The sequence below is a fragment of the Buteo buteo genome, chromosome 26 (genome assembly GCF_964188355.1).
Source record: "Buteo buteo chromosome 26, bButBut1.hap1.1, whole genome shotgun sequence".
Classification (NCBI taxonomy): Eukaryota; Metazoa; Chordata; class Aves; order Accipitriformes; family Accipitridae; genus Buteo; species Buteo buteo.
This window is the reverse complement of record NC_134196.1, coordinates 9,986,563-10,011,739: the sequence shown is the minus strand read 5'-3', so window position 1 is coordinate 10,011,739 and position 25,177 is coordinate 9,986,563. Positions and strand designations below refer to the sequence as shown.

The 25,177-nt window shown below is 38.3% G+C and overlaps 1 protein-coding gene across 3 annotated transcripts in view; it reads left to right on the top strand.

The window, feature by feature from the left end:
• ACSS3 (acyl-CoA synthetase short chain family member 3) overlaps window positions 1-25,177 on the top strand; it is a 90,107-nt gene that overhangs the window by 6,977 nt on the left and 57,953 nt on the right. Inside the window, exons 1-7 of one of the 3 annotated variants that reach the window (XM_075057972.1) lie at window positions 782-911; window positions 9,543-9,694; window positions 11,200-11,388; window positions 16,500-16,634; window positions 16,934-17,074; window positions 19,429-19,509; window positions 19,594-19,689. In XM_075057972.1, the coding sequence (XP_074914073.1) occupies window positions 11,221-11,388; window positions 16,500-16,634; window positions 16,934-17,074; window positions 19,429-19,509; window positions 19,594-19,689 (621 nt within the window). In that variant the 5' untranslated portion in view covers window positions 782-911; window positions 9,543-9,694; window positions 11,200-11,220. Of the gene's footprint in view, window positions 1-766; window positions 912-9,542; window positions 9,695-11,194; window positions 11,389-16,499; window positions 16,635-16,933; window positions 17,075-19,428; window positions 19,510-19,593; window positions 19,690-25,177 lie in introns of those variants that run through there. The other 2 variants (XM_075057971.1, XM_075057973.1) reach the window with 2 other exon arrangements.

Below are 25,177 nucleotides of genomic sequence, written 5' to 3'. Positions count from 1 at the left end.
TTTTCTTTTTCCGTGTAAAATGACAATAAAAATGGAACCTGAGTTTGTGAAGCGTTTTTCTTTAATTAGAAGATGACAATTTTCTGTAAATATCTGGCTGTTGAAGAGACGATGACTCACATCGCTTTACAGGGGATTTTGAGTCACTGATGTAAAACACGGTAATGTCAAATGCATTATGAATGTCAGACAAATTTATAAGATCTTATAACTGTTGGGGTCAGTTTAATTTAGATAACAGATGCTTGTATTCTTAACTGTTATTGCCAAGAGATGAATAAGAATATTTTGAGTCCTGAACCTGTTTTTCTTAAAATGGGTATGTGTGCGTGCCAATACAAAGTAGTGTGATAACGTATTTTCATAATGTCAGATTATTTTATGTGAATGTGAGCTTTTTCTGTGAAATCTTAGCTATAAAAATCAGAATGATTGATGAAAAGTAGGTTAAATCGGGACCAAGTTTAGCAGGTTCTTAGTTAAGTCAATTACAGGACAGTACTTTACTTTCACTGTTTTCATTAATAAGCTTATTTAGCTTTTTGAGTAAATGATGAGATTATAGAATAAAAAATGTATATATATATAATATCTGAATATATATAAATATATAATATATAAATAAAATATATAAAAGAGTATAATGTTTTATGAGCTATATTTTAATTGCATGCTCTCATTCCTTAAAAAAACCCCATAAAATGCAAAAGAATAGTCTTATTAGTTTGGAAGGCTGGCTGTTACATACTTCCAACTTCTTTTTTAGGTTTGTAGGTGGAGAGCTGAATATCTGTTACAATGCTGTAGATCGTCATGTTGAGAATGGACGAGGAGACCAAATTGCCATTATTTATGACAGTCCTGTAACAAATACCAAAGAGAAAATAACATATAAGGAACTTCTTGAACAGGTATGTTTGAGAATAACCTTGTTACTGAAAATGGGCAGTAAATATTGCACAGCAGGTAGATATGAGAGAGGTAGAAATGGTCTACCTTGCTAGTTTGTTCCTTTTGCTGTGCTCAGTATTGATTTATAAGCTTCACTACCTGTACCCAGTTACCATCTAAGAGGTTTTGATCCTCCTCTAGTTCTTCTTTATCTTCTGCAGTTTAATAATTTTTTTCCTAGTTGGTTAAATTTTGAACTTTTTGCTATTGGATTCCCCCCCCCCCCCCCCCCCAGTTCTTATTTCATATTTCAAAGGTAAAGCAAAGTATTAGTCAAGTCACTTGATGATTGCTACAATGAACAAAAATTCAGTTCTGTAGGAATGGAGATGTGTACCTTGGCTATTGCTGCACATAACTGAGTGTAAAACCTAATGAAATTTAACAGGGAGAAGCTCTAAAGCAAGCTGTGTCATCTGCCCCATTGCAGGCTGTGGTGGCCCTGCACTAGCTGTCTGTCTGGAAGGTCTGTGGGTTTCGACCTCCCATCGGCTGAGGTAGCTTACCCCCAGCTGGGGTCCTGAATACCCGGTTCTGCATCAGCCCATCCAGATTTACTCAGTGCCTAACCGCGGGTTGTTGCCACCATGGGTGTTTGCAGTCTGCTCCATTCAAGGTCCTCCGCTCTCACAGCTGTCAGCTGGTGGTTTGCCCTCACGCCGCTCCTCTGTTTAGCTGGCTTTTTTCTTCCAGTCATATGTAGCGGTTGCACTTAACACTGAGTACAAAGAAACGTTGGAGTCAGACTCATGTTCTTCCTTAATGTATTTCAATGTGCAAGATGCATTACAGCAAATGGAACACACTCACTCTACCTCAGATACGCATGTAGTGTCTGGAGTAATGTGAACCTGTGGTTTGAAATGTGAAATAAGGTTCACAATACAGTAATCCAGTTTGTGAGGGTTTTATTCCACTGTTGCAAGAAAAGAGAAGTCATACAGCTACAAAAAATGATAAACCCGTACTGCACTCAACTTTTGAAGGAAAATATAGAAAATATTTACTCCTCAGCAGTTTTCTCTTGGTTTATCAAGTCCAAAAAAGAAGTTGGAAGTTACCATACAGTATGCTGGAGCTAGAACAACTAGCTTCAATGTTTTAAGAAATCAGAAGACTTTAAAAGGGCCCAGCTCCTTATCTAATTTTATTTATTATTTTATATGTATATAATATATAGAATATATATAAAGTTATGGTTTTATATATACAATTTTGTGTCATATGCCATATATAAATATATACATAATATATACACATATATATGAAATTAATTTATACATACATATACATATAAAAATACATTCTTGTTTTATTTTAATAAAGTAATACAACATTTTAATGTAAATTATCTTAAAGGACTCTCTGTAGAAATTTCCTCTGAAAAGCACTTGAAAAGTAGCCTTTGTTTTGCTTTTTAAGCTTGATGTTGGTATTAAGTCTCCTAAGTTTGTGTCTCTATTCTCTGTAAGTGTATTAGATGTTTTAGGATATGGCAGATTTGTGCAGAATGAGAAAATTTTGCTAGTTGATGTACATATCCTTTCCTCCACATATCCTCTTACAGCAGCATTACCAAACTGAACGGAAGAACTGGTTTAAATTTTCTGGGAGTATATAGCAGAATTCATTCAGACACTCATTATAATCTTGCTGGTAGTTGACTCCTATCTAAATACCGGTTTTGAATTCTCTACAGTTTGCTCTTCTTCTTAATCAAAAGGGAATATAAGTGAAAGGCAGGATTTGAGATTAATATTTTGTCTGTCAAAGCTTTCTAGTCCACTCTTGTGGACTAAATTTAACTTGGCTTACCTGGTAACTACTGGACACCTGATCACAAAGGTATTCACAAAGAGATCTGCTGAAAGTGGGAGAGATGTGGGCTGCTATATTTTGTGTCATGGATCTTGTAGGTGCTAGGAGAGGCTTAGAAAAGGCCTACCAAAAACCCTGTGGAGCGTGGGTGATGACGTTTGGCTCACAGCCCTCAGTCACTGCTTGTCACTATGTTCTCAGTCTGCTCAGCATAAGCTAAAACTACTGTATCTTGTCATTTTGAAATAGACTTTCAGTGCTCCGAATGTTTCATTGTAGGTCAGTATGAGTGCAGATCAGACATATGACCAAAGTTGATGAACCTCTTGGCGGGCAAAGAAGCCTTTTGCCTTCTTTCCTGAGTTCCTTTCCCAATTTAAAATAGCCTGACAGTGTGTATCTGTGTTTAGACTGTTGTTTGGACTGTCCATATCCAATGAATATGTAGTAGTCTGTCTGGCCAGTAAGCTGTTAGTGTAATGACGATGTCTTTTCAGAGAGGCTGCCTGTTCAAAATGTCTCTACAAGAGATCAGCACTTGAAGTGGTGGAATTCGTAATAAAAGTGGAGTTTATAGATGGATTCACCAGAAGTTATGTAGGATAACTGTGGGTCACAGGATGGGAAGAGGCAGAGTTTTGTAGCAGGTTGGACCATTTGTTCCAAGATCAAACTCGTGGTAAGGATGAAAAAAATGACATAGGTGCTTGGCTGGAGATAATAAGGCTCCTTAGGGAGGGTGGGATAGCTTGAGCTATGTACTCAGGAATCCTGCTGTTTTCAAATTATCCCTACTCTTTTTACTTGTTTTACTGCTGTTCAGACCTATGAGCTACAGTGATACTGCAATTTTGAAGTTAAGCACCACTAAACTATAAATAATTGAGAGATGTGTTGGAAGCTTGTGGATATTTGGTGCCCAACCTGTGGGAAACTTTTTTTTTTGGCAGAACTGGAACAGAAGGATTGCAGGACAATTTCAGCAATTCTTTATTGATATAAATAATGGCAAGATCAGTTTGTTGATATTCTGTACAACTATACTGTCTTCACACTTGGAAAGTCTTGAGAATTACAGTCAGTTAAAAGTGAAGTTGTACATAGTGCATACAGTTGCATTTTAAGTATGTTAATTATATGTTGTTACAGATGAAATCTTCCAAATGCAGAGTGGAGAAATTTAGCAAATTTAAGACATAACAGTCTTCCAGAATGTACTGATTGGACTTTTTTCTTTACTGATGCCTATTACAGGCCTTTAAATGGGGATTACAATGTTGGACTGAAGCCAGTGAAATGGGATGTAGGTGAAAGTTTTGAGTATGCCTTGGGAGATTCTCTAATTCCAGTAGTGAGGTGGCAGGAAAAGATAAGGGAGACACAAATTCTGTTAGAAATACTACTGAGCCTGTGTAGTATTAGGGAAATATAAAGACACCCAGAAGAAATAAGGAGCAATGGCTTCTGTTCATTTAAAAACAAATTTTCTGATTGTATTGGAAAATACTACCATTTTCAAGTTAAGGCAAAGGTTGTTAGGTAAAACCCCCTTCTGTTTACATCATTGGGTGTATTCTCTAGAATACCTCACTTGCTAAAAAGAAATCTCAAGAATTTGAGAGTCATATTATTTGCAGTTGTTGACTCTTGACAGATCATGTGCACAAAAGCAGTATGATTTCTCTCTGTGATTCAATAACAATTCACAGTTAACATGTTGAATTCAGTGTCGTAATAAACAATTTCTGAGTGCAGTAACGTGACGGGATTAGTAAAACCAGCACCCCCCCAAGCCTGTGACAGCATTGAATGTTACAAAAACATGGATGAGAAAGAAGGGCTTCAGGTTATAAACAGTGGACTAGGATGTAATTTCTTCTGTAGGAAGGTTTTTTCCATAATTACCCACCTTAAAAGCATATTCTTCCAAAATAGCTGTATTAGCCATTGTCAGTTTGGATTTATATGTGTATCTGTCTTGCTCTGCTCTCCTGTACGTGACTGAGGAATTGCCCAGATTGTTCTGTTTCTAGTAGTCTTTTTCATTCTTCATGCTTTACTCCATCTTCTTTCTTTGCCTTCTGCCTTGAAAAATGACCAATTCCTTCTTAGCTAGAAATAGTGACTTGCATTTGTAGATATTTTTTCTCAGAGCTGATTTAGAATCAAAACTAGAATAGGGACAGAAAATCCTACTGAGACTTGACAACCCAACTTTTTATCCTCTTTGTCTGGTAAAGCAACATTATCTTCATAAAACTATGTATTAGACTTCTTTAATGCTGGTTTTCCTTATCTTATTTAAATCTCAAATGGCATTCTTAAGTGCATGTCCTAGAAAGATTTAACTGTGATGTCACTGGGGTAGCTCTTAAAAAATATCAATATTAGTATTCTTTAAAGGTTGAGACTAATCAGGAATTTACAAAGAGTGGTGTCTTGGGTTTTTCACATTCCACACAAAAGACTTCCAAGTGCACTGTGAAAGTCTGAAGAAGCAGCTGGAACTTGATCTCCCCTGACTGAAGGTAGTTGTACTGCAGCATGTCAATGTCAGCAATGCCGACAGTAATTATAATTTGATGCAGCTTGGGCAGATGAGTGAAGCAAAACCATGCTAAATTAACTGCTGAGGCTCCTGACATTTCCACTATATGTGGTTTGTGAGTTTTACTTTGGACTAGGTTTAGTTTTGTGCTTTGAACCGAATGTCCCATCGCTCACTTCAAAGCTGTCTGAACATAGCTACACCACAAATCTTTGCTTCCTTGACTTGTGGATTCCTTTAGGAAGTGCCATGCTCACCCCTCATCTCTCTCACTGCTGCTTGATTTCTCTCCCCACCCCAAGTGGATATTGCCCTTTTAGGGGAACATAGATGCTGTAGGAGTTGTGCAGAACACTTTGGGCCATCCTTCACAAGTACCAGAAATCCCTTCTGAGGCAAATGGTTGTCTGGAACCCATCTCTTCTGCAGAGTGAATGCCATGGCATCACTTCTGATCAAACGTTAAATCCATGCCAAGCTGATAAGTATTATAGAATCCCCATCTCACCCCAGTCCCTCCTTGGAGACACACAGTCCATAGCCGACCTCCCAAACCAGGAAGAAAAATGGCCTTTCCCCAAAATCCCCAGCTTCCTCTCAATCCAAAGAACTTCTTGGCATCTGAAAGAAGGAAGGAGAAATTACTGCAACTAGCTGCAATCCCAGCAGCTGTCTGGCTGTATGAGAAAGAAATAGAAATCATCCTGATTTATATTTTTTCTTATTACTTGTGAAAGAGGGTACTAGCACAACTACCACCACAAGGTAGGTCCTTTATACACTGCATTTGAGACAGTGTGGCTGGGTTTTTTTGCAAAAGCCTAGGAGAGCTGTTATCAAGGCATGCCACTTCATGACTTACACAGTTTCCAGGACTGTGCCTGGCACACAGGCAGAGCTGGGATGGGGCACCAGGTCTCTGATGGAGCTTGTTGCTCTACAGAACTTCCCTCACAGCTCATGGCCCCTGGGGAGTTGTCTCTCAAGGCATAGCAGCTCTCACAGTCAATCCAGAGACTCACACTGCCTTTCCACAGCTCTGTGACCAGTGCCCTAATTCTACCAGAAACCTCCTAAACACAGTCCCACGCTCAACACGTGTACAGGAAAGGAGTATGCACGCTTACTCATGCGGGCATCCGGACCCCTGATTTTGCAGTTCCCATTGCCTGCCGTGGCAGAGAAGGGATGTTCCTGCATGTTGTCTTGTGGGGGTCCTCTGGGGGTTGCAGGCAGGTAGACATGTGCAGCACCATTGCCATGCTTTTCCCTTGACTGTGTCCCAGGCCTACTGATCCTGGTACCAAGGGCATGGATGACCGTGGATGTCCTTGGATGTCTGTGGATGAGCAGTGGGTCTTGATGGAGTGCTTTCCCCTCCCCTGACTATCTGTTCAAGATCTGTGCGGTAGGGGCACATGCACCATACCACCTCTGAACGATGGTCTGCATGTACTTGAAATGAACGCGGCACCACTTGTTGGTCCGCTGCCACTCTGCAGCAGGCTTGATGTTAGCAACAGCGTGGTGCATCTGCTGGAGAAGCTTTTGCAGCAGTAGTAAAAGGAGGAAACAATAATTAAGAAGAGTAACAGAAGAGTGAAGAGGCTGATCAAGGGGTGGGGGAGTAGGAAGGAGTACTTCCTTTAGTAGTCTTGGAAGAACAACACAGTGGAGAAGCTGAAGAGCATAAGGTGACTTGCTTCCTTTGGTTTAGAGGCATGTGTATGTGATGTGGCTCTTTTTACGCCATGAGATGCACTTCAGGATATTTCAGGAGCTCGTGGTATTTGAAGAATCCTTTTGTGTTTAGCTTGCATTGAAGGACTCGACACTGGTGAGACCCAGTCATTGTTCAACCCAGGAAGGTTTGAAATCCCTATTTTGAGCATTTTGAGTGGAATTCCTGTTTTAATATCTTCTAAGAAGAATTCTTTTGGCATGGTCCAAAACTGCTTTTTGTACTAGGGACAGCCAGGTGGTTTACTTCAGAACTGCAGTACTTCTCCAAACCTGCACTGCTAACACAGATGTAGTATTTTTTTGGTGTCTGGGTAAAAATAAAGCCATGCTGACTGGGGGCTTGCATTTGATAAAATGTAATTTAAGCCCAGATCTTCAAAGCTGAAAGCCTACTTGAGTTTCTTATTATATCACTTGGTCTGAAGGATTTTATTACTGAAGTGTCAAATATATTAAAGTGATAGAGCAATCTTAAACTTGAAGAAAAGCGGAGAAACAGCATGCTGGTAGGAAAATAGCAACTGTAAAATCTTGAGTGATAAAGTACATTGTCTTAATGTAAACCATAAATGACAACACACTGTAACAAAGTGGAAGGTTTCATGGCTTTTAACAGTTTAATGAAATGTTACTACTCACTCTTCCCTCTACTCCCCCCCCCCCCCCCCCCCCTTTTTTTTTTTTTAGAAAGAGTCATTGCTTGGATGTTTCAGGGTTTCCACATCAGTCTTAAGGTCAATGTAAACCTGCTTTATGATGTTCCCTAGTCTTCCAAATAGTTGCAGATAGAGACAGTGTTTTATTATGTAGCCCAAATGTTCCCTAGCTGTCAGAAGGATGAGGGAAAGGGCACAAGGAAAATCAGATACGTACATATTGTATTGGGTTATTGTCTTCAGTGGCATTAAACTCTCTAGGGTGGGGACATTAAGTGCAGACAGGTGATTACTGGGTTTGCATGGAAGACATGTGGTTCCTGTCTACAGCATGCTACATCTATGCTGCTTTAAGTACAATTTACCTATGATAGGTTTCAATAAAAATGACTTAAGTACATGCAGATCTCTTCACTGTCTCCCTCCTACAACCAAGTACCAGTTATATGGCTTGTATACAGGTACTGGGAATCTTCTATTACAAAATTACTAATTATGATCTTTAAATGATGCCTTTTTCCTTTAGCAGGAAAACATTACCCTTTTCATCATCATTAATAATTATAAAATAATAACAATGAATAATAATACTCCTCCATTGTGTATAACTCCTTATTGCCTACTATCCATACTTACACTGACTATAAAATTACTCATTAAATATTGTTTTCAATGCCTCTGGCCTTTTTGTCAACACTCTGTTTGAGAGTCTCATAAGCAGCAAAGATAAGGATTAGTTTTCTCAGTTCTTTGAGATAGGTGATATTAGCTCTGTGTTACAATGAGTTTGCAGATTTTAATGTGTTCACAGTAGGAAGTATAGAAAAGTAATTTGCCTTTGGAAGTAGAGTTGTTATTCTTACTTACAATTACATTCACCAGTCCTATCTAGAAATGACTGTAAATGCCGGTAGTATGGCAATAAATTCTACTTGTGTACATGTCCAGGCCTTGTTGATTTTTGTTGGGTTTTGACAGCATATGTCAGTTTCATAGATGGGTATTAACAGGTCTAGAATTAAAAATATTTTCTTTTGATAATCAGTAACATTTAATATAAGAGGTCTGTTAAAAATAAATCATATACATACCTTAGTTTGTGTGAGTTTTCAGCTTGGTATGGTGATGACTTTGCCTTATAAACATATTCACTCTTGTGTTTGAAAATAACAGCAGGGATTTATGAAATGTTTATAAAAAATGGAAGCTATGCTGTTATCTTCTGATGCAAGCAATGGGTGCTTGGACCTTCTATGTTTCCATTTTCTTAAATCCTCAGGCAGAAGTATAGAAATATGCAGTTTATTGTGGATGAGCTCTGTATTTAATGCAAACACAGGTCAGATACATCTGGAGCTTCTGGATGTTACTGTCTCAGGTTGCTGAAAATCTGAACATGTGTTCCCACTGAAGAGAGAAGCAGTGAGTAATGCTATATTATCGTCTTCAGTACATGTATCAGATAGGCTTCTAGGATTGGATGTAATTGCCCCAAATTTTGAATATGACGATAAAAGAAAGAGCCTAATGCCTACAAATCTCAGAAAGTAATAGTGGTACTGGAATTTGAAATATTAAACAGGAAAAAAGTAACTCTTTAAATAGAGAAAACTCAAATTTGATGAATAATATAAATGAAAGCAAAACATTTCAAATAAAATCTACCCTCCTGACTAGCTCATCCTTGAAAAAGAGGGTCCTTCCCACCTGTCCTGCTTGCACAATGTGTATTATTGGCCTAGGCTGCTCCCATTGCTTGCGTTGTTTGCTGAGTCACTGAAACATCTCTTACTGCTTCAGGAGCTTGGGTATTTTCTATTCTACAGGCAACACCCCCCCTGCTGCTCTCAGGAGTTTGTCTCCCCTTTCCTTTCTCTCCAGTCTGATAGTACCTGAAGAAGAATCTTTCATGAGACTAAGTTTTACTTGAAACATTATCTATGTGATAAATGAATAAATAAGGAATAATGCAGTACAGGTAAGATGTAAGGAATTATATCTGAGTAGATTCATGTTACACTGATAGTGAAAGAAATTAGAATGTTTAAACTTCTTATGTTTATTGTAGTATTTTCTCATGAATGGCAACCTCTTAAAGAAAAGTTTTACTGCTGTAGGTAAGAAGAGTTCCCCTGTAAGACAGAGCAGCTCCTTTGTTCTCAACTTAGATTTATGTCTTCAGATATCCCAAGCACTTCCTAGAGAATTTAATTTTTTAGTCTTATCACTAATGTAAAACTACTGCAAGCAGAACTCCTGTTCTGATTATATCTGACTGGCATGTAAACAACCATGCTTATGCAGTATTCCAGCTCACGACTTCCTGGGATGTTTCTACTTCCATCCTGTTCCCTAGCTTATTAGTCTACTTTGCTTCTTAGTCTACAGTTTTTCTTATTAACCTATTAACATATGTTTTGTGCACAGTTACGTGCAGTTTTACCTCTATTACTTATATACCTCTACACACTGATGTCTAATTGAAAAATTTAAAGGCAATGAGCAGGTTTAGATACTGAGTGTTACACAGCTATCAGCCTCTGAAACTTGAGAAACCTCTGACAGCTGACTTCATTCAGTTGCTCTTGGGGAATTAGTAATTTGCTTTTCCTTCACAAGATGCCACATTTCCATGCCGCAACAAGCAGGTTGGGACAAGTGCACAGTGCTTGTCACAGGCTCCCATGTTGACTCTAACAGAACTTACTATGTGGTAAATTGTCCGTCCTGATGTACTAATGAAATATTCAGTACTAGTTTTGTGACAGAATACTATACACTGTTGAGGTAATAAATATTTTCTCATGGTGATCCAGGTGGCTGACATTGCTGCTCATCTATCACATTTCTTGAGTTCCAGTCCTTTGCTGCCATGCATAGTCTGTCTTCAGGGTTCCGCATACCAAAAATGAAAATCTGAAAAGGAGAGGAAAAATGACTTCTTAAATCTAAACATGTTTCTCTGAATTTGTTTTTACATTTAGTTCAGGGTGTAAGATTTACCTCAGATTCTGCAAAGCTTACAACACTGTAGTAGGGAAAATATTACTACATATTGATTTATGTTTCAAACTTAGCTAGTTAGGACAGAATTTGCATTATGAAATGCCCTGTTTACATCCATTCTTAAAAGCTAAAATTAAGAAATATAAGCAGTTATCTGGATAAAAGAATGGGAGGTTAGAGTGTCATTTAAAAATTTGTAAAACATCGCTATTGATTTTGTTTGCTCTAATGTGTAAAATAATTAGTTTCAATCCATTCCCATTTACAAAATAAAAATGTATTACAGTGGTTTTTTGCAAAAAGGAAATTGTCCTAAATTTATTGAACCTGGATTGCATTGTTCATCAACTTTCCATATCATACTGGCTCATCATCTTAATGTCCCGCGTCTGTTGATTGTGTGAAAGTTATTTTTTTATGGGGCAACAGCAGATCTGGAGAAACTTTTAATATGTTGGGAATGTTTTGTCAGTACAGGTCTCCAAGTTAGCTGATGTCATGGTCAGACATGGTGTGAAGAAAGGAGATCGTGTGGTCATCTACATGCCTATGATTCCACAGACAGTGTACTGTATGCTGGCTTGTGCAAGAATAGGAGCCATCCATAGCCTGATTTTTGGTGGATTTGCATCTAAAGAGCTTTCTGTTCGCATTGATCATGCAAAGGTAATACGTATTTGGAACAACAAACACCATTGCATTAGTTACTTACGTAAGTGAATGCCAAAAAACCCGCTTTTTTTTCCAGAGAGGGTAACATTTGTGTTTGTGTGGCATGCAGTCTCAATTTGTTTATAATACCTAACATTGCAATGTGAACAAAGTACTACATCTGTGCTGAGGTTGATATTTTTATAACAGACATTGAGATACAAATTTTGACCTCTTTTGAAAAAGCATGAGTTTAACACGCTGCTGTCTGTTTAGAGCATACTTTCTTCTCCCATTTGTCAATCTTTTTCTACAAAGCAGCCCCTTAAAATTGGCTTTTCGCCCAGCATTTTTCTCAAGTCTATGAGGAAAATGCTGCCTACCCTAAATGGCTTCATTATTTTACTTGATGTTTAGACATATTAAGTAGTACATTTTTTTAGCTATAAATCTACTTCATCTAATTTCTACATGAATCAAGGCAGCTAGGGAACCAGTTGCCTTAAGTAAGTGACTGCAGAGAACATAATTGATAGAGCTGAATTCTTTAAAGGCTTCCAAGTTCGGCACAAGTTGAGCTTGTTTATGAAGCATTATGTAAGTCTTTGTAAATGAAAATGCAAACAGTACTTTAATAATCTATTTAGTAGCTTACATGTGCATATTAGTAGCTTGCATGTGCATTAGTTGCAAACCAGCTAACAATGTTTGTACTGGAAGTTTCTGTTCTTGTTTTCTACCAGTGAACAAGACGAGTCTTTGTCATCTTGATGAGTCATCTAGATCATTCGGACCATCCATGGTGGCCATCTGTCACTGAATCCCCTTGGTTAGACATATAAGCCAAAACACTATGCAGGGTAAAGTCCACAGGATTTGTGGAACTTTTACTTAGATTTTTATGTATGGAAGTGCTTTTCACATCACCAAGGCTTGAATTTTATGAATATCTGTAAATAGAAAGTTGAATGCATCCCCCCTCCTTGCCTTGATGTTTTAACAAAGAAGTTAATAAAATGGCTGAAATGGTTTGTTGGAATTGTGAAAAAAACCTGGGGGAGAGCTAACAACAGCTCCATAGTTTTCCCTGTCTTTCTTCCCACTCCCCCACTTTTTTAACAAGCTATAAAAATTAATTTTAACTCATAGAATTAGGGAAAAATGCTGTAGAAGAAAAAATGATAAACTTTTAAAATGAAGGTTACTACAATACAAATCATCTAGCGCATTTACTTTTAGAGTATCTTGCAAATATTAACTAATTAATCCCAATGGATTTTCTCTGAGGAACAAAGGGAGACAGCACAGTAATCATAATCCTTGCTTCATGCATTAAAAAGAAAACAGAGGAAGTTTAAGTGATTTACCCAAGGTCACATAGCGAGTCTTTCAAAGGGTTAGCTATAGAATTACTAGCTTCAGGCCATGGATTAAACCCTAATTTATATTGCCTTTTTGTTTCTTTAAAAGGCACATCTAAATATTGTGGATGATTTTTGGTCCATCTCATGTGTAATGAAAGTGTAAGTGGAGAGGCACATCCTCAATCTAAATTTCAAAACATGCCCCGATTTTGCGACACGGTAAAGCTTTCTTGATAAGTGAATTGCACGCTACTGAGATTATCTTTAAGATATGTATATAAGTAGCTGTGATAGATGATATTCTGCTGAACTCAGAAGTTAATTGAAGCAGTCTCAAAAAACCCTAACCTTTCTTTTAGGCTTTTATGTGAATTGGTTTAGATGCTGCAGTACAGGACCTAATGTTGCTGAGATTAATTAGAAGGAGTTAAAGATGTGCAATGGAAAGCTGGCTGTGAGATGCTCTTGTGGAAGAAGGGTCGAACTTCATATTTTATTGGAATATTTAAGTGAGAGAAATAACAAGCACTTTCTAGTGACTATGAAAAGGTACATATACTTTACCAGCTTACCTTAATTTATCTTGAATTTTAAGTAGGCCTGGGAATGCTGCAAAGTCCTGCAGCTGATAATTTCTACTCGTCAGGTATTAGCAGTTACAGACATTCTGCCGTGAATTGTGATGAAGTGATATAGGCGTGACAACAGGCATTTCTTGTCATCTTTCCTTTCACCTGAATCTGGGAATATATAGTTTGCAATATTGAAACAGTAGATACTTTCATAGAATCATAGAATAGTTTGTGTTGGAAGGGACCTTTAAAGCCCATCTAGTCCAACCCCCTGCAGTGACCAGGGACATCTTCAACTAGATCAAGTTGCTCAGAGCCCTGTCCAGCCTGACCTTGAATGTTTCCGTGGATGTGGCATCAACCACCTCTCTGGGCAACCTGTTCCAGTGTTTCACCACCTTCACTGTAAAAAATTTTCTTCCTTATATCTAGTCTGAATCTACTGTCTTTTAGTTTAAAACCCTTGCCCCTTGTCCTGTTGCAACAGGACAAAATGTATGAGGCACTGAAGTTAACTCAAAACTGTTACTATCTTTCATTGAGGTTGGAAATACTGTATTTCTCACTTATTTACAGTTGACACATCTGGAAATTTTAGTAAGACCTCCTTGAAAAAAATGACCTAATCTTTTGTAATAGTTTATTCTGAATAAGACATAGTTCCTGTGCACAGGTATGGCTATGAATGGTTACCCCTACTCATCATGAGACGATCAAACCTTTTGAGTGATTAGGCTGCAAGCTCTGCTGCTGATACTTAAGATACACAATTGCCTTACAATAGTTGCAGTCTGGTCTTTTCTTGTCTTGCACTGTTTATTTTTGGAATATGTATTGTAGATTAGAAGTCACTATCTTGTGTTTTATTTTTAACTACTTGTATGGTATGATACAGGTCTCTTTCTTTAGAGCACTGTATAATATTGGCAGGATTTAATGTGCATGGCAGTCTGACATGGATCATCTCACCACAAAGCCAGTGCAGTACCAGCAGGTGCAGCAGAGCTATATAATGACTGCATAGGCACTGGATTTCATTAAAATGTGTGTCACTCTTTTTAAGAAGGAGTGAGGCACAACAAAAGTGCAGTAAGTTTGAGCATAGACTTGTGATCAGATGTGCTGCTGGGGCATGAGGAGGAACAAGCGTTGTGTGTTGCATAATGAGGGCCCAAGTGCTGGATCTCTCAGTAAACATCTTCGTGACACTCCTGACATTTTGTGCCCCAAAGCTAGTTGATTTTCAGTTTGGGCTTTTTGCAGCTTTATTAGCTGGCCCAATAAAATGTATTTATAACTTTTTTAAACTTTGCCTTGAATGCTGTTAGGGACTGTAGAAGAATTTGTAGGAGGAGTCTTTACAACAGAATAAAATTGTTGGTCTGGTACTATTGGGCCTTGCTTTATGTCATTTCTACTTCTTCGTGTTTTTTTTTTTTTTCTACAGCTCACTATCGCTGACATTCCTTCTCCAGCAAACCTTTGAATTTTCCTCATTTTCGTTCAAGCTAGTTATATTTCTATCTAATCTTACTGTGCAGGACTACATGGAGCCACAGAAGAGGTGGGAAGTGGGTGTATAAAAGCAGTATGGGAGCAGGGATGCAGGGGAAGTAATGTCAGTAGGCAGAGAGGTAAAACACTAGAAAACAGCAGTTAAAGCCAGTAATGGACCTTTGATTTGCACAGAGTGATCTTTGATGCTTCCAAGTAGCAACCCTCACTTGGGAAATACATCGCCTTAGCCAATTTAGTATTGGTTATTTTTAGACCGTGTTACTGCATACAAAACAGTTGATGAGCAGAGGTGGCACCATTTACAAATGACTGTAAACCTAGTGTTGACAACAGTCTTTCATCTTAACAATTGAGTAGAACTGTGTTAATATCTTACATTAATTACGGTCTAATTTCAGGGTAGCCTCCAGATGAATTTTCAGTTTAACTGCATTGTATTGTATCATCTTTTATTAAAATCAGTGCATACCAAAAGAGAAAGAAGACAAATGCTGAAATGTTAAAGCTCATCTGAAATCTTTATTTTGAATACACACTAATTAGCAAACTTCCCTGAATGGCAGATTTGGACAGGAAACTTTTTATTATTGCATAAGAAAACAATTTAATCTGTGCTTTCTGTTCTGCGTTTAATGCAGCCTTAACTATGGCATTGTGGTTTGTGCCTACTTAATGAGATTTATGCTAATGCCTACAATTAGTAAACTAGCTTGATCAAACTGAGGGGCATAAGATAAATATAATTCTAAAACCCCAAAAGCAAGGAGATTGAAGACTTGTTCTTCTCCAATTAAAATGTGTTCTAACACATAGTTTCTTTGGTGCTACCTTTTATTTCCTGAAATACAAGTAATAAAAATACTGATCTTAGGACCTAAGTCAAAATAGTTTGTATGCAGATTTCTTGACTTAGGAAATCTTACATAAAACCTGAGGTTAATTTAATGACAAAGATGCTGAATCCACATTTGGAAATAGAAATTATTCTAAAAAAACCCTGAACTATGGAAAACTGATTTTTAGTGGTTTTGCATCCTGAATCCCGCAGCCATCACTTGAAAGACTTTACCTTTACTTCCCTCATGTGCCTTATGACTTCAGCTTATTCTCTTCCTGTGTTTCTAGTTTCCTGTCGTCTCTTGTTTGCTTTCTTTTTCCTCTTTCTCCTGTTTTCCCTCCCATGCCATTTAATTGCAGGCTGAAAAAGAGCCAGCAAAGTGCTACAGCTAGTTTTGAGATATGCCATTGGGTGCAGGCAGATAATTAGAAAGCAGGCTAAACAGGACAGATAATTGTTGACATCACTGTACCACTTTTCCTTAATGGAGGGGCTAAGGTGCAGATGGGTTTTTGTCTCCGTTCATTAATTTTTATGCAATTTACAAGAACTTAATACTGCTGATTCCTTACTCAAATTTGGTTGAAAATGGTGAAGAGTGTCAGAAGTTATTAGTGTGCTCCTGAACAAAAACCAGATGCATGGACAGCAAGATCACGCAAGCTTTATTTCCTTAGAAAACCGATCTAACCCCCTGTTTCTAATCATGTGAAGATAGATTTTTTTACATTGAACATCATTAATCAAAGAATTTCATGGAAAACATGTTATTAGGTTACATATGTGAAATATATTGCAAATGTGTATATTAACAATCTAAGTTCTTTATTTTAGCCCAAACTTATTGTAACAGCAAGTTTTGGAGTAGAACCAAAAAGGAAAGTGGAATACATATCCCTCCTCGATGGAGCACTGGCAAGGGCACAGAGCAAACCTGATAAAGTTCTCATTTACAAGCGACCTAATTTGGTGGGTGTACAGTTGTTGTGCCTTTATGTTAACTTTCAGATGTGTATGTAGTGCATGTGCCTTTTCTCTTGTACAAGTAGAATTTTCAGTGTATCTGTTGTAGTTTGTTTTTGAATTTTATGGGAGAAGTTTGTAGTTGTAAGATTTAAATAGTAAATTGAACTAATACAGCAGAGAGATTATTGTTCAGAAAGTTGAATAGTATTGTACAAAAAAATTGAATAGTACATGTTTTTTGACCCAATTCCATTTATTCCATCTGTTTTTCTTTTGACAATATTCTATTTTTCGATGGGCAGGGCCATGTTCCTCTTGCCCAAGGTCGCGATCTTGACTGGGAAGAAGAGCTTGCAAAAGCACAGTGTTATAAATGTGTCTCCGTTCCCTCAGACCATCCACTTTATATTCTGTATACATCTGGAACAACAGGCTTGCCCAAGGTAAAGGACTATCTGTAGTCTAAGTGTCTGTGACCAACCTATTTGCAGTTCCACTTGAGAAAATATTTAATTAACAAGGTTGAAATTGTTTGCCAGAGCTCAGTGCTATAAATGATAAGCATTGCTAGAAATGGTTTAATCTCATTTATTCACATTTCACTACTTTACAGTCAGTGTCTAGGAATAAATCATGTTTGTTTATTTAAATAGTAATAATCTAAAGATAAACTGCATTTAGTTCTAAATGTTTGTACAGTATAAACTTTTGAGGACAGCAGAATGTCTTTTATCCATTAATATCTTCTGTGTTTTAACTGTTTCAGATAAGCATAGTATAGTCACTTAATGGCAAGATTACTTAATATATCACTTGTGTGATAGCATTTATTGCTGAATAGTCTTTGCTTAGTCATTATTTACATAGTGGCTCATCTTCCCATAGATGAGATGTAGTGAATGACATTACAGATTAAATGGATTTAAGCATGCTCTGAAGGCTTGTGTTACTGAACAGTTCTGAGAACATAATTCCCATGAAAATGAAAGTTTAGATTGAGTAAGTGAAAACTAACAGGGCATTCTTTGAAAATGTTTGCTTTCAAATGTCAATTAGTCTTAATGATGTATTTTTAAAAGATCTTAATTTAAAAGCAAACTCTTGAGTGTTTGCTTGGTACTTACAATTCTCTTTTCAAGTGTAGAAGGCAAGCTGAATAGAATTTTCTGGCAGTGGTCTTACCACCACAAATTCAGAGACAGTATCACACATCTCTGGATATGGCAATGCTTAGACTACTACTAGGAAATTATTTAATGATGTGGCCTGTAAAGTTCAGAATCTGTGGGGAGGTAAGGGAAAACAAACATCAGTTTTGCTGAGAAAAATGTCTTCTGATTTTGCCTTGAACATGAGCACTTTAAAGCAACATATGTATCTTGAATTATTTCATTATAAAGGTCCAAGGTAAGATACTTTGTTACAACAGGTATTTTCCTTGACTGTTAGTTCAAAAATACAGTATATCAGAGATAAAAGTTCTCAGAAGTTTACTTCACTGTGTTGGCTCTCCAGAGAAAAATGGACACCTTGAATGAATCACCCTTATAAGAGGGAGATTGTCAACTAGTACTAAGTGCAGTAAGTAACAATAAAATAACTTTTTATTCATTTAAGGAACTTGCTTTTAAATGGTCATGCAAGTAAAATTACTCAGTTATGACCTTCATAACAAAAGTTTTGTTAATCTAAGAACAGGGACTCAGAAGCTGAGACTAACAAAGGCAATCTGCTTTCTGAAATTCGTGGATTGTTAGTTAACCATTCTCTGCTGTGGCAACCTCCATTTTAATGAGTTAATATAATGTCTCCACAGTCCCTTGTTTTTTGGGCGAGGTCTGGAAGTGCCTATTTCATTCTGTTAACTACATAAAGAGAATGTACTGTGCCTAGCACAGACAGAGAGCTGCATTGTAATGTCTGCACTGTAGATAGCTGTTTGGTCTGATCAATCTCATCTGAATTTTAGTTCAGGACATAGTTTACTTAATTCTGTCTTCTAGAAACAGTGTACTAGAAGATGATGAAATGTATATTAAGCATAGAAATATTACAAAATATTTCTAAATTTTTCCCATTAACGGTTCCAGAGCTGATTTTCAGTTTACCAAGGTGCATGATGCTGTTGATACTCTCTCATTCTAATTTTCAAATCCCTCTTTTAGACTAAGACTGGGATGTTCTTTGTTTTGCATTTGTATGTATACTTTGGGCTAGATAATAAACCTTTCAAAAATAGACAGCTGGTTTAAGTCAATTTTCTGACATCTTTAAAAAGAGTCAGTGGAGAAAGAGGGGTACATTTCAGGGAGTAATTCACCCTGGTTATTTTAAGGATTGGCTACTCCACCTCTTTTCCAGTGATGATACAGAGAGCCTAGGCAATGAATTTAAAACATGCCTAGCATTTAGATGGCCACAGCTTAAGTGAGGTAAATAATCTCTTATTTTTTGTCAGCATATCTTGACTAAATATTTCTATATCCGATTTTAATGAGAGAATTCTAGTTTTGTTAGTTATCTTCTGAAAACTGTTGTCATCTAGGTCTTGGGTTGGGTTTTTATGTTTGTCTTAATGTATGTTTATTTATTTGTTTGTTTGTTTTCCAAAATTACTTCTTCAGTGGGAATGCTAGCACAAGCATGTACTTGTTGGAATGGATCCTTTTCTTAAGTGAGGAGCATTGGAATTAGGCAACTTTAAGTCGATTGCTGCTAAAACCCCAAAATTTCTTTGAAGGCAGGAACATCATTGCATCCTTCAAATGATCTTAAATATTCAAATTTTCTCATTTAGGGTGTTGTCAGACCAACAGGTGGCTGCGCAGTTATGCTGAACTGGACAATGTCAGCTGTATATGGACTCAAACCTGGTGAGGTAATTCTGTTTAAATGTCCTGTAAATGTTTTTGCACTCCTCTTAATAAATCCTCACGATATTTATGTTTTTATTTCATTTTAGGTGTGGTGGGCAGCTTCTGATCTAGGCTGGGTTGTTGGTCATTCCTACATTTGCTATGGGCCTCTCCTTCATGGGAATACTACAGTTTTGTATGAGGTATGATGCATTCTAAAAAGCCAGCCTTTGAAAAGGCAATATCTTTCCTGGTTGATGATCCTGATGATCCTGTTTATGCCTGTCTATTCTTCCTGCCACTTATGTTTAAATTGTGTGTATATCTTCAGTGTTTTTACTCTCCTGTCTGTTGTAGTAATTCTTAAGGAAAACTTACTTCGCTATTCTTCAAACATGTCTGCTTCATCTGTGTGACTGGTAATGGTTGATGGGGCAAGGAACTCCAAAACAACAGACCTAGAAATGGCAGATGGTGGAGTGTACTTGTGTTGTTGAGGCTTCAGCCACAGGCTGTTGGACTGTCTTTATTATGTATCTAGGTGAGGACGTTGTGTTTTGCATGTCTGGAGATGACAAATTCTTACTGGATCTGAGTTGGAGGCAATTGGCAGCTCTATGGTTGGAGCCAGAACTTTTAAGGAGGCTTGTGTCTTCTTTCCTCCCTCTACAACTCAAGGCACCTGAAACCAAGACTCAAATGACATTCAGGTCTTGGTCCTTCTTGGGGGATGAAACTCAGTGGGGTGGAGAGGAGACTAGTCCAATTAGAGTGGCCTGCTGCTTCCCAACTTTGGTACTCAAAAAAGCAATCACGCTGCCTTACATTGTTATTTTTTCAGAAGTTATTGTTGATTCTCTAATCGCCAGGGAAGAAAATACAGTGTTGCTTGAATCATCCTCTTTATTATTCAGGGAGTGAATCCAGTATCCATCAGTGATAGTGAAAGACATTTTATGTAGAAGCGCCAACGTTGTTAGCTCTTCAGCATGCTGAGACTTGTTTGTCTGCATTCACCTGACATTAGGAATTCTAGGTATATCGCAACTTCTCCGACACTGTGCAGCATGACGCCCACCTAGTAATTGGTCTGTCTTGTTCAACAGTCCTAGAGGCAGGAGTTGTTTTAGCTCTGCCATTGTGGCATGCTGATCACCTCTGTTGATTTGTAGTGGTAATTAGAAACATGTGAACCATTAAAAGGAATCCAGTGGTAACTCAGAGCATACAAGAACTGCAGAAGTATAGTAAATGTACTGGATACCAAGGGCATGAAAAAGCACATGAAACAAGCTTTGATGACATTGTGAATATAGCACTTGTTAGAGTACCACGTGTACCCAGTGCTTCTGGAGCAGGGGAGTCAGCATGACATGGTGGAAACATACTGTTTTACAGACCATCATAGGTGCAGAAGTTCTGCATAAGAAAATGGATATTACAATTAAACTTTCTCCATCTTCCTCCTATTACACCATACAACCGAAGATGACCATACTAGAACAGAAATGGATTGTTACTGTTTTCAGGAACAAGCATTATCAAAACAATCCTTTGGTGTTTGCACAACCAGTTAAGTTGGTATTGGTTGAGATGTGCTTCACAATTACCAACATTGCTGTTAGTGGGTAGCTGTTGCTGGGATTGTGCCTGAATTTTGAGTAAATATGTTTCTGAATCCTGGGGATACTGAAGAAGCATGGACAGTTGTAGTAAGATGAAGTTGCCTCCAAAATTGTTTGGATGCCGCTGCATCAGATACTACAGAACTGACTATGGCTTGCTGCATCCTGTTTTGGAAGTTAGAAGTATACTTTACTGCTCGAAGTTCACTCTCTTTATAAACTTGTAAGCAAGATTCTCAAGCAGAAGATACCTCTTGAAGTGGGTCAAGAATCCTCAAGTCCACAAAAGCAGTAGTCATTAGGGGTGTGTCTACATGATATTTCAAATCTCAGCAGTAGTGCAGTTCTGAAACGTCGTCTGATTGTCCTTGCTTATTAATTTGGTTTGCTGAGTGGTTTTAGACATAAGAATGACGTCTTTACAGAGAAAGCTAAGACAGAAGCTTTGCCACTTGGGATAAAAAGGTAGGATCCAATGAGTGGGACTGCATTGCTGTGAAGTTTTCCAGAACAAATGAAAACTACATCTGCCAACAGAAAGCTTTAAATCTGTCAAGAGCTCCCACCTTATTCTGCAGTACTTGTGCTATGCAAAAGGGCCAAATGCTATGTGCAGTTTCATATTTCCTAATGACCACCAGATGTCTGCTTGTTCTGACTTTCAGCTGCTCCTTTATTTCTCCCAAGCTTTTGCTTCTGTCATCTTCACCAGCCCTATTTCTTTTGCTGTTCTTCCTTTATGAACATCTTTCTTACAACCTTATTAAAATTATTCCTCCTTTCCGACTGCTGCATTTTGCAATAGTGAAAACCGTTGCATTGACCTTCCAGAATATTGAGCAAGGGGCAACTTGGTGCTTGACAGCATGTGCTCTGAAAGGCACAAAAGTTTCTTCAGCAGATGAACCACCCTGTTGCTAATGTCAAGCCTGCTGTAGAGTGGGAGATGACTGACAAGCAGTGCTGCATTCATTTCAAGTAGATGAAGACCATGTTCTTGATGAGGTGGGAAAACCATGCTTCAGAGGTGGCATGGTACGTGTGCTGCTACCGCAGAGATCTTGAACAGATTGTCAGGAGATGGGAGAGCACTCCACCAAGTCCACTGCTCATGAAGCCATCCACACCCTTAGTCCCAGGACCAACAGTCCAGGAGAAAAGTCCAGGGAAAAGTGTGCCTACAGTGCTGCACACATCTACATGCCTGCAACCCCCAGAGGACCCCCACAAGACAACATGCAGGAACATTCCTTCTCTGCCACGGCAGGCAATGGGAACTGCAAAATCAGGGGTCCGGATGCCCGCATGAGTAAGCGTGCATACTCCTTTCCTGTACACGTGTTGAGCGTGGGACTGTGTTTAGGAGGTTTCTGGTAGAATTAGGGCACTGGTCGCAGAGCTGTGGAAAGGCAGTGTGAGTCTCTGGATTGACTGTGAGAGCTGCTATGCCTTGAGAGACAACTCCCCAGGGGCCATGAGCTGTGAGGGAAGTTCTGTAGAGCAACAAGCTCCATCAGAGACCTGGTGCCCCATCCCAGCTCTGCCTGTGTGCCAGGCACAGTCCTGGAAACCGTGAAAGTCATGAAGTGGCATGCCTTGATAACAGCTCTCCTAGGCTTTTGCCACACTGTCTCTTCCTCTCCTCAAATGCAGTGTATAAAGGACCTACCTTGTGGTGGTAGTCATGCTGGTACTTCTGGCCACATGTCAGATCCTGTCCTGTCCTGCAGTCAGTTGCTTGTACAACAAATACCATTCAGGATGATACCATTTCTTTGAAATGCAGTGGTTAAGGTTGTTGTTGGCAATATATTGTCTCTTCCTCTGCCCCAAGTCACACTCAGGAAAGGTCATAAAGGACGGGCACTGCAGGCTGGGGTAAGGCATAGTTGAATTAGCCAGGTTTACCCAAAACAAATGGATTGCATGCAGCAAGGGAGTATGTGAAGCACACAAGTGTGGAAGAGGGGAAAAGTAAGGACAGAGAGAAGTATTTGGAATCAGTTCCTTTTTAATCATTGCATAACATTTGCCGATTTGAAAGACATTGATGTCCAGTAGTGTTCCTCCCATCCCACTGCACATCTGAATGCTCAGTGGGTTGATGACTGTATTCAGTGAAGGAGCGAAGTCCTGACACAAGTGCATTGCTGGATGCCCCACCTATGGCAAAGAGAGCAGAGAACCCTTCATACAGGTACTGCAGAAATTGTGCTCAGTGTTTTAGTCTGAAAGAAGGTCTCAAAGATGTCCTCACAGATGGTTCAGACTGAAAGTGATACTCTGAATTTGGAAGGTATTGGAAACATTTGCACAGTGTCTGTCCCACATAGCCTAGTGTCTTTCAGATGACCAAATGTAGACTGCGGTTCCATTATGCATTCAGTAAAAGCACAATTATGTTAGGCCTGTGCTGCACCATTGTCACAGTGTACCTTACGGTGTGGGGCACAAGGTATGCAGCATCTCTCATGATGCTCATTGGCATTGAGGACATCATGAATGATCCTGTTCCTTCTTGGCAAGAAGGCACTGGCATATGTTTTGGTTCTGTGACCAGAGATACGGAATGCGGGTATATAGAAACTTTATGGTGGAGTCTACTGGCAATGTGTGAACTGACATGCTACTGTCATCTGTATAAAAGAGGTGAAAGGGACAGCACCACACTTCCTAGAAGAGAAGTCCATTCAGTCAAGGAAGCAAAGATCTGTCGGTTAGCTTTCCATCAGAAAACTCTGAACTGCATTTTTGGCCCAGTAAACAAGGCTAAGTCTAGTCTAAAATAACCCTCAAATAACATCTAATGGAAGAGGTAAAGAGCATTGGCATTAAATGGCTTGATCTACTAATCTGCTTTAATTCACCTCACTACTTGCTATGTAAACAAAGTCTGTGACACCATATGTGCTTGCATTCATGTTTCATGTTATTATTTCATGTGGTACTAAGTTTATTTTTACCAGTGCATGTAGTAGGAAGAAGATTGATAATCTCTTATAAAACAGCAGATTGTGCCTACGTGACACCTGTCTATGTTGCTTTGTACAAAGTCCTGTTGTTTATCATTTTTGTAACAGAAAAATGTAAGATAGGAAAAAAAAATGCAATGTTTAAAAGCAAAGCAAATCTTGAGGTCTTAAAAATGTGTTTTGGAATGTGTTCTTGTCTTTGTGGTTAACTTTTAAAAGTGTTAACTTTTTCTTCTGTTCATGGAAAGACTGTGGGTAGTGTGTTGTTTTATGAAACAGAAAATGAGCTTTTTGTCAGGATGTTTTTTTTCCTCATTATTTTGTGATCTGTAGGATCTGAAGCAAATAACTTTGTTTTTTAGCTTCTAGGCATTGGATTGATTTTTCAGTAATCCTTCTAAAAAGGAGGTTTGCAAAACAAGTATTTTTTTATTGAAGTACACAAAGTGATAATGACAAGCACAAGGGTTTTTTTCTCTAAATGGCTATGACAGAGAAGCTCGCATGCCTTAATGCTCCCAGCCAATGATTGCAGTAGCTGGAGAAAACTTAAACAAATAGTTATTCTTAATTTGAATCTCAATGTACCTTCTGTCCAGATAAAGTTTACTGACTTGCTTACTTTCAGCGTTCAGCATGAAAGCTTACAATGAATGCATTATTGAAATACATGATGCAGAGAATATCTACAGTGCAACTATGGCAGTAAAAATCAGCCATTTTTTTGAGTATTGCTTATGCTTAGCTCTTTTTTGAAGAGTCTGTGATGTGCTAAGCTGGTGGAATCCACTTGCTTCTGTGAATTTACAAACCAGCTCACTGTGGAACTTCTGAAAGCTTTTGAGTCAATGACAAGTGTCAGCTTGCTGATTGCAGGAGTGACGCTTGGTTCTTAGTGCACGTACAAGTTCTGAAGGACATTAGGAAGCAAGGTTATTTCTAGGACATTGCAAATTAAAAGTAATCAAGTAGGTTTTTTAAAAAAGGAGGAAGGCGTTTGTTTAAAAGCAGTAGGGCAAAATCCTAGGAAAAGAAAAAAAGGCAGAATTCAAGAGGAACAGGTAGGTGACAGAATATGTTGAACTCATGAAATA